This window comes from Zingiber officinale, chromosome 7A (genome assembly GCF_018446385.1).
Source record: "Zingiber officinale cultivar Zhangliang chromosome 7A, Zo_v1.1, whole genome shotgun sequence".
Lineage (NCBI taxonomy): Eukaryota > Viridiplantae > Streptophyta > Magnoliopsida > Zingiberales > Zingiberaceae > Zingiber > Zingiber officinale.
The window spans coordinates 83,817,246-83,827,434 of record NC_055998.1 but is presented as its reverse complement, the minus strand read 5'-3'; the positions used below and the strand labels follow the sequence as shown (position 1 = coordinate 83,827,434).

The 10,189-nt window shown below is 35.2% G+C and overlaps 1 protein-coding gene across 1 annotated transcript; it reads left to right on the top strand.

Moving 5' to 3' along the window:
• Positions 1 to 6,413: 6,413 nt before the first annotated feature.
• Positions 6,414 to 9,948, top strand: LOC121999480 (receptor-like protein 12). Its single transcript, XM_042554158.1, has 2 exons — positions 6,414 to 6,783; positions 9,815 to 9,948. The coding sequence occupies exons 1-2, from the start codon at positions 6,414 to 6,416 to the stop codon at positions 9,946 to 9,948; spliced, it is 504 nt and encodes a 167-aa protein (XP_042410092.1).
• Positions 9,949 to 10,189: the final 241 nt, after the last annotated feature.

Here is a 10,189-nt window from a genome sequence, read left to right as displayed (position 1 = left end):
CTTGGACTCAAGCTAGGGTCGGCCACACTTCAACCCATCCAAGCCATGTCTTGGCCGGCCCTTGCTTGACTACCCCATAAACAAACAAACTTCTGTACGTGATTTCAACTTGTCAGTATCTCCCTTCAACACATGTGCTAGACTACCCCATATCCGAATATGACTCAGACTAGACTCATGCCCATTCCACAATTCCATGGGAGTAAAGGGTACTGATTTAGAAGGTACCATATTCAGAATGTATAGCGTTGTTTCCAGAGCATATCCCCAAATGAATTTGGTAATTCAGAATAACTCATCATCGATCTCACCATTTCCATAAGAGTCCTATTCTTTCGTTCTGCCACGCCATTCTATTGGGGTGTACTAGGTGCAGACAATTGGGATTGAATCCCAGCTTCTGATAAGTAATTCCTAAACTCTCCAAAGAGGTATTCACCACCACGATTAAACCGTAGTGTCTTGATACTTTTACCATGACGTTTCTCCACATCAGCCTTGTATTCTTTGAACTTATCAAAGCATTCAGACTTACGGTGCATCAAGTAAATGTACCCATATCTCGAATAGTCATCTATAAAGAAGAAAAAATATTCGAAACCACCTCTTGCCTGGATAGACATAGGACCACACAAATCTGAATGAACCAGTTCTAATACATCTTTGGCTCTATACCCCTTGGCCTTAAAAGGTCTTTTGGTCATTTTTCCTTCCAAGCAAGATTTGCAAGTTGGAAAGTTTTCCAACACTAATGAACCCAAGAGTCCATCGGCTAATAGTCTCTGAACCCTACTCAAGTTAATATGACCAAGCCTTAGATACCAAAGATATGTTTGGTTCATTTCCGAAGGTTCCTTTCTTTTATAAGATTTAGAAGATGTGTTATTAATTTCCATTTGTTGCATCATGGGAGTTATTGGATTATAAATTGCCAACCAACGTACCAAAACAGATAACTTCCCTATTTATCTTGATAACAACTTTGTTATAAAAAAATAGAATATCGAGTTCTTTGAATAGTTTAGAAACTGAAATCTAGTTCTTTCCAAACTTGGTACATAAAGATAATTTCTCAAAATCCATGTTTTATTCCTATCAGAGGATAAACATCTCCCACTGCAACAGCTGCTACTTTTGCAACAGTGCCCATGTAGACGGTGATTTTCTCTTCATATAGTTGTCGGGTTTCCTGAAACCTCTGCAATGAATTGCAGACATGATCAATGGCTCTCGTATCTACAAACCAGGTACCGATAGATAACAACACTAAACATGTTTCAACAACTAATGAATAAAATACACTTTTATTGTTCTCATTTATGAGAGAACAGTCTACCTTAGAGTCCAAGTTTTGTTTCCAATCATAATTGGGACTACTAAGTCTATTCTATAGTATAACAGCTAGGGGATTGACTAACATTTGAAATCCTAAGAATTACAAAAATATTTGGTCAAGACCAACACCTCAAAATCCCCGTGAATTTTGTATGTCACGTTAGTGTGAACGTATACAAATTCAATTTTTAAGAGGAGATTTTATCCATTAATTTTATTATCTCGTCAACCTAATTTTATGACTAATAAAATTAATAGTTGGTCTGTCTTTGATCAAATATTTGATCAAAACTTTCAATTTAAAATAATATTGATTCCTCAAAACAATATCATTTAAATTCACCAACACCTCAAACACCGTGAATTTTGTATGCCACGATAGTGTGGATGTATACAAATTCAAATATTTGTAAGAGAAGGGTTTTATCCATTAATAACCTTGTCAACCTATCTTTATGACAAATAAAATTACCTCAAACACCGTGAATTTTGTATGCTACGATAGTGTGGATGTATACAAATCCAAACATTTGTAAGAGGGGTTTTACCCATTAATTTTATTATCTTGTCAACCTGACAAATAAAATTATCTCAAACACCATGGATTTTGTATGCCATGATAGTGTGGACATATACAAATTTAAACATTTGTAAGAGGGGTTTTACACATTAATTTTATTATCTTGTCAACTTGACAAATAAAAAATTACCTCAAACACCGTGAATTTTGTATGTCATGATAGTATGGGCATATACAAAGTCTCAACATTTGTAAGAAGGGGTTTTAATTTTATTATCTTGTCAACCTATCTTTATGACAAATTAATAGTTGGTTTTCCTTTGCTCACACAACTAATAGCAGTGACTCCGATGGGGAGGATACTATTAAATGTGCCTAAGTGTATACCATTACTTGATACTTAGTCCATTAAATAAGATTGTGCCCCTTCCGATGGGGAAGATCACACGCTCCTAATTAATTTCCTATAATCATTCAAAATGAAAGTTTGATCTAGTGATCGGCAAACAAACTCATTCGATGGGGAGGGAGGCACTTAGAGCCAACACGTAAGTTTGTCGCATCACTTACAAACCAGTAATGGAGACCGTGAAATTTATTTACTAATTCTTGTCCCACTTAGTTATTTAAGGTGGGGAATTTTAAACTCTGCACACACACATCATAGTAAATAAAAGCAATAAATATGGAAATTAATTTTCCAACTATTATGGCTTTTTCCGTCACTGTCCTCCATGTGTTGTCAACCCTAGCTGCTGTCATCTTTAGTCACCGCAATTGGGTCTAGTCGCCGTATCTATCTTGCTTCTTTCTCTAAGGGTAAATAATTTCACTGGTGCAATTCCACCACAGCTCTCTCTGAACCCATCCCTCCAAGTGCTAGACCTGGCTCACAATAATCTCTTTGGCTCTTTGCCTTCAAGTTTGGGCATGTTTGGCTCCATGATGGCAAGACAAAACAAAAGTAAATCTTCTCCATTATATGATGGTCATTTTTATTACAAAGAGAGTCTTATTATAACTACTAAGGATTCAGAACTCCAGTTGGCCACTTTGCTTTCAATTGTCACCAGCATTGACCTCTCAAACAATAATATCTCAGGTGGCATTCCTAGAGAGATCGCAAACCTCCAAGGCCTTCACTTCTTCAACTTGTCTTCAAATTATTTGTCAGGAAACATACCAAATGAGATTGGTCACATGGTTCAACTAGAATCACTTGATCTTTCAAAGAATAACTTATCGGGTAGAATTCCTTTAACCATCTCTAGTTTAAATTTTCTAAGCATCCTAAACTTGTCTTACAACAATCTTATTGGGAAAATACCAACGGGCAATCAGCTACAAACCTTCACCAACTTGTCCTACATCGGCAACCCTGAGCTTTGTGGGGAGCCACTCCAAACCAGATGCCCAGGTGACAACCCAACCATTGATGATGGAGTGATTGATGAAGAGGACATGCACAAAGATGATGATCATGGAGGAATTTGGTATTTCATTGGGTTTGCTCCTGGATTTGTGTTTGGCTTCTGGGGATTTGTGGGTGCAATTATGATGAAGAGGAGCACAAGAAAAAAATACATCATATTCATTGATAGGATTTGTGGTTGGTTTATGTAATCAAAACTTAGCCTTAAATAGGCCTGAACTAATTCTAGAATGTATGTATACAATAAGTGTTGATACAATTTACACTAATAATCAAGTTTTGATATATGGCAAATGCGTGCATTGGTCCTACAATAAGAGCTTGTACTTTTATAATATTCAGACCAAGGTTGTTGTAATGGATTAAGGTTGACATTAATATTTAATTTATAGATCATGTATGAAAAGTGTGCTTAAATCGAACCATATTGTTTATCCACAGGTTCTTTCATCACACATGTGAGAGATACTGATCAACCTCCATCCCACATATGATTAGATTTTCCAGCTTGAATTGTGAAACTTCATATTGTGAACATGTGATTTCCATGTTCATCTGTTGTTTTTCTCTACAAAGATAACAAAGTTTATCAGGAATCAAGGCACCCCCTTTTTGGGTCAAATATTAGCACTCCCTTTTTAGATAGTGCCTCATCCTCTTGAGTAATATCAACCGCGCTATAATATTTGGTTTGCTAGTGTCGAATGCATTCTACATGATCTTTGCCAACACAGGTACAATCAAGATTCAAAATCTTGAACGTGTGGAAGCTTTAGTCTTTGACTAGAATGATAGTATTTTGGCATCATACCAACGTTTCGATATATGATGCTAGTGGTGAATAGGATGTGAAAGGAGGAAGAAAATGTAGAAAAAGAAATTTTATATATTTAAGTTTGGATTTTATTTTGCATCTGAAATTATATAATTTTATTATTATCTTGTAACAATACAAACTATAAAAGAAATAACATCATTAATTCATCTTGGTCTATCAGTCAAGGGGTGTCAAGTATTGGTATGATACAATACTAATCCACATGATTGACATAACCTGCGACGGTTTGTTATTTTAAGTCTTGATATTTCTCCAATGTTGGAGGGTCACAAAAGGATAGCTCACATCAATAACTAGAGGTCAAGTTTTCCTAAAAAAAATTGGTGGTGCTTTCTAACCTTGATTAGTTAGATACCTAGATGTATTGTGCTCATCTTTCCTTCTTATCCATGAAAGTTAGCTATGTCAGTTACTTATAGTTATGTTAATTACTTGCTATCTCTTTTTTTTCAGTTTGATTTGGGAGAGCTTGACAAACTGTAGTTATGTTAGTTATTAACTCTATATAATATATTTACTTATAGTCATGTTAGTTACTTGTTGCCTCTTTAATTCTTAATATAATATATTTACTTTGATAGGAGAGTCTTTACCGAATATCTTTTCTTTTAAAAAAAAAAGGCTTAGAATTGAATGATATATATCAATATTGTGAATCGATTATTAGATTTTTGTTTTTCAAGTGTTCCAAGTCAATAAAAAGCAAGAAATTAATGCTAATGGTGACAATTAAGAATGATATAAATGACAATTGTGAATCAACTATTAGATTTTTTTTCTTCCAAGTCTTCCAAGTCAATCGAAACAGTTAGGCAAGATAATGCTAATGGTGACTTCCATGGATAAATTTCCTACTAATTTTATATAAATTATACGAGTGAGGGAGAAAATGTTGCTAAAGTTTACTATTAAACTTTGTATAATTATCTTTATACAATATATCTATTTTGGTAGTAATTTCTTTACCAATTGCCTGTCTTTAAATAAAAAATGTAGCATAACCGCACTCCAAATTAGATTCATAATCCAATAAGTTTATATTCATTTATTAATAAAATAATATCTAAAATACCAACTGGCACTTAATCTCTCGAGTAACATTCCTAGAGAGATCACAAACCTCCCTGACCCAACTTATTTTTGAATCATTTCTCCCGAAAGATACCAAATGAGAAAATCACTTTATGTTTTTAGAAAACCACTTGTCCCATGGAATTCCTTCAAACATTTTTTTTAATATTCTTTATACATCTTAAACTTGTCCTACAACAATCTTATTGGAAAAATAGCTTTGCGGAGAACCATTCCAAACTAAGTGCCCAAGCGACAACTCAATTATTGATGATGGAGCCACATAGAACAAGACATGTATGAAGATGAAGAGTACGAAAAAAATTTGATATTTCGGTCGCTTTGCTCGGGATTTGTGTTTAGCTTCTGGCAAGATCAACCCTAAATTTTGAAGGACCCGGTGCAAAAAAAAAAATAGATCCTATATTAATTTAAAAATAATAAAATAGATGCTATAAAAATAATTTCATTAACAGAATGCATAAAGTGAGATTTATAATAATGAAAAACATTTTAATTATAATCTACATTGCTAATAATGAGTATCATTACATCATAGAAAATGAAAAATAACTATTACCATTAAGTATGAAAATTTGATCTTCTTACATTTTTAGCTGTAAAATTATCAATCAATTTTTCATAATTAATTTGTTTTTAGAAACTCACTTTCAATCAAAATCATAGCTAATACATTCTCTATCTCTTTTAGATTTCTCTATTATTTCCCCCTGGATCTTTGCAACTGTGCATACAGAAGGAGAGGAAGGCTCTTCTGAATGCGAGAAGTGGCTTCCCTGATGTTGATAGACGGCTATCTTCATGGAAGGGCGATGAGTGCTGCAGTTGGGAATGTGTAGGATGTAACAACATCACAGGTCATGTTGTAACTCGACCTCTATTTCATTTATCGTTTGCCGTCTAGTAGTATTATAAATAGAAACGAGGTGCATCCTTCATTGTTTCATTTGAAGCATTTGAAGTATTTAGATATAAGCTGGATAGACTTAGATGGTCATCCAATTCCTGGCTCGATTGGATCTTTAACTCAGTTGCAGCACTTGGACCTTTCACATTATAGTTTCAAAGGGGAAATTCCCTACCAACTCGGCAATCTCTCCAACCTACGTTACTTATCTCTATTTTTCAACAAGATTTCGGGACAAATACCAGCATCTTTTGCCCAGCTCAGAAATCTGCAATTCTTGGATCTGAGCATGAATTCCATCAATGGGGATATACCAGAAAATATTGGAAACCTCAGAAACATACAAGGTTTGTTCCTCACTTTTAACCTCATCAAAGGTGTAATACCGAAAAGCATAGGAAACTTGAGTAAAATGTCAGATCTGGACCTTTCTAATAATTTTAGAATTGTTGGAGGCATACCGGAGACTATCGGCAATCTAACAGCATTGCAGAATTTGGACTTATCAGATAATCAGATTAATGGAAAGATACCAGATTCAGTTGGGAATCTCCTTCAATTAGATGTTCTCAGAATCTCTGATAACAACATAAGTGGATTGATTCCTCATACCTTAGGAAGTCTATGCAACTTGAGTGAAATCTATCTCTCTGGGAACAGTATAACAGGGAGGATTGTGGAATTCTTTGAACAACTATCCAGATGCAGAACTAACAATCCTCTTTCCCTTTACTTGCGTGACAATCAGTTTAGTGGTCCTTTTTCAAGTCATTTTGAGAGGCTTCAAAGATTAGTAATCTTGACGTTGGTTCCAATCAACTGAGTGGCTCAGTTCCAGCATCCTTAGGGAAGTTGTCTGCATTAATGTTCTTAGATCTTTCTTCAAACTACTTGGTAGGAAACTATTAGTTAGAGCCTTAGAGCCAATCATATGATAAATGTTGTATGGACTCATTGTATCATATTCTTATGCATATAAAGACATTTCTTTTTGGTTATTATACTAACTTGTATTAGTATCAGATAACTAAGTAGAGAAAATTATGATTTTGGTCCTGTAATTTACGTTTTTTTCAATTTTCATCCTGTTAAGAGTTAATTTATACTTTTAGTCCCGTAACTTATAATATTTTTCAATTTTAATCCTTTTTTCTAAAATTAAAATTTTTAACCGGTAATTGCTTAGTTGGCAGTCATTAGTTGATTACGTGGATAAAAATATACGGAGAAAAATTAAACGCCCCTTCTCCTTGACCAGTCAGCATTTCACATTAAAAAAACGTCAAACGAAAACCTACGCTCATCCTCCTACTACGCCGATCTCCCTTCTCCTCCTCTCAATCGCCCTTCCACCCCCCTCCCCGGACGTCGCCTCCCCACCGACCCCCGCGCGTCGATCGTGCTCTCCTCCCATGCTTCTGCCATTCTCCCTTCTCCTCTCAATCGCCCTTCCCCCCAACGCCACCCCTGCTTCTGCCATTCTCCCTTCTCCTCCTCTCAATCACCCTTCCCCCAGACGCTACCTCCCCAACGACCGCAACGCCGATCATGCTCTCCTTCCCTGTCTCTGCCTTCTTCCTTCTTCTCCTAACGAAAGGCCCTTTTCTTCCACCTGCCCGTCGATGTCCCGACCTTCTGCCGCTACCGCCTCCCCACCGACGCTCGCAGGCTCCACTCCAGCGCCAACTTCGGTTGCTGCGGGGTCGGCCTTCGTGCGACTCCCACAGGTTCAAGGGAAAGACTGAAAGAATTGACATGGAATAAAGGAGATTTGGGTTGGTGGACTGAAGGATGGGAGCCAATAAAAAGAACAAAAGCAGAGAAGGGGCAAGAGGAGAACAGACAACAGAGATGATCTATTTTTGGCTATCACTGCTGTGTGCGTGTCTTAATTCTACGACGTTCTTGAAACTAAACTATTCGATGTTGTGTCGTGTTGTGTTGATCTGAAATAAAGAATGTGTGTTTCTATTCTATTTTGTTGTTGTATCTATCACCTGAGTGAAAGAACGGCTAGCTTTTCAATATCTGATTTAATTTGGCACCGACAGAAATAAGCTCGAACAAAAAAAAAATTGAAGTAAGCTGCCAAATATAATTAATTTCTTGCTGCAAGACATGTGCTATTTTTACAGTGGGATGACCATTTTAAAATCGCTGTAATTCATGTACTGTGTGAAATAACTATAACTGAATACTTATCGCTGTAATAGCTATGAGGAGGCAATATAGCAGATATGTGTGAATTACAGCTAGTACTTCCGATAGTCCAAATGAACGATCCAAACTTTTGAGACAATATAGTTATAGTTATTGCAGATATATAGCAGATAAAAGGCAATATAACTATTTCAGTTATAGTACATGAATTATATTTTGTTCAGTACATGAATAATTATTCACAATATAGCTATTCACAAATAAAACTGAAATATTATCGCTGCAATAACTAAAACTGAAATATTATTCACAATATAGTTATGGTACAACAGATAAACTTTTAAGACAATATAGTTATTCACAAATAACTATAACTGAATAGTTATCGCTGCAATTACAGCAGATAAAATAAAGACAATATAGTTATTTCCACCTAACATAATGAACAAATAGCAAATAAAAAGGGATGAAACAAACATATACACAAAAATCACATAGATACAGAAGGGATGAAACAAACAGAAATAAACACACAAATCATATCATATCATTGAAGAATACAAGAGAGAAACCATAATTCATATACTAAACAAAATAACTATAACTGAAACAATGTTTCATAATTCATGTACTAAACAAAATAACTCTAACTGAAACAATGTTTCATAATTCATGTACTAAACAAAATTTTGCCAAAAAACAACCAAAAAGTTCACACTTCATTCTTCTTCACTTATGAGGATCCTTTCTTTTATTCTTTTTAGCTCCCAATCCACATTCATTTTCAGATACCGAAGTATTTATGCCGGACATTATCATGAATTCCTGCCCTCCTTCTTGTACAATTGACTTGCATGGTTCAACACTTTGTATGTAGGCTCTTCCAAAAAATGATGTAGGTGCCCTTACATTGGCCATATTTGAGGGAATTTGACATTGTTTAAACTGCTCATACATGGATAAGGGAGCTGTAGACCTCTATGGGGGCATTGGTGTAGTTTGTTGAGATATATTGTTGTCTTTCCCCTGTGACAAGTGAATTTTTTAGATAAAATATTTCTATATAAAAATACACTACTAAACACAAAATAAAACATTAGCTTACACTACTATTGCCATGATAGATATTTGATTTTTTTAAAACATTTTCTCCAACGGTATTGACATCAAACCTCGCATTCCTCCTTACCTGAAACAACATTAGTAAGAAAAATTACTATAGAAAAATAATAATTGATGAATTACTATAGAAAAATTATCATAGAAAAATTACTATAGAAACACATACCTGTAACTTTGATGGTGGTTGACTTATGAGCTCTTCAGCCAACTGACTGAAAGGGTGTTCTTGTGACTGTTAGATTTGTTTAGATTCCGCTGGCCTTACTAGTTCAGTTCGAGTACAACCTTTTTTATTGTGACCCTTAACACCACAAATGCTACATGCCACTGTTCGTTGTTGCCTCCTCATTTCGTGATCATTTTTTACTACCTTTATTTTGCTTTTTCGTTTTGTCTTTATTGTTTCAGCTTTGTCTCTTTCCATTCTTCTTGCTCGTTTGGGCCTTCCCACAGGTCTCCCAAAGTTTGGTGGAAGTACTGGAATAACTCCTGTTGGTTGCCATTCACTCCTACCATTTAGTGGCATAACTATAGGAGAATAAACTTGTTTGTATGTGGCTAAACTATAGCATTTATGCACGTAATCGATGTAAAATACCGAAAATAGGCGAATATTAATAAGGAAATTTTCCGAAATTTTTGGAAATTTTTCGGAAATTTTTCGGAGCTCGTATGGACGAGTTCACGGGGATAAAAACGGGACCCGGAAAAGCTTGTTTAGGCTACCCTGTTTTAATAAGGAAAAGATTTATTTTCTTTTCCTTTTTCTTTTCTTTTTCCGTT

Excerpts from the sequence above, each read along its gene's own strand:
- LOC121999480 (XM_042554158.1), top strand. The coding sequence starts at position 6,414 with ATGAATTCCATCAATGGGGATATACCAGAAAATATTGGAAACCTCAGA. Across the intron at positions 6,784-9,814 it reads AATCTATCTCTCTGGGAACA|CTTTGTCTCTTTCCATTCTT; the intron begins GTATAACAGGGA and ends TTATTGTTTCAG.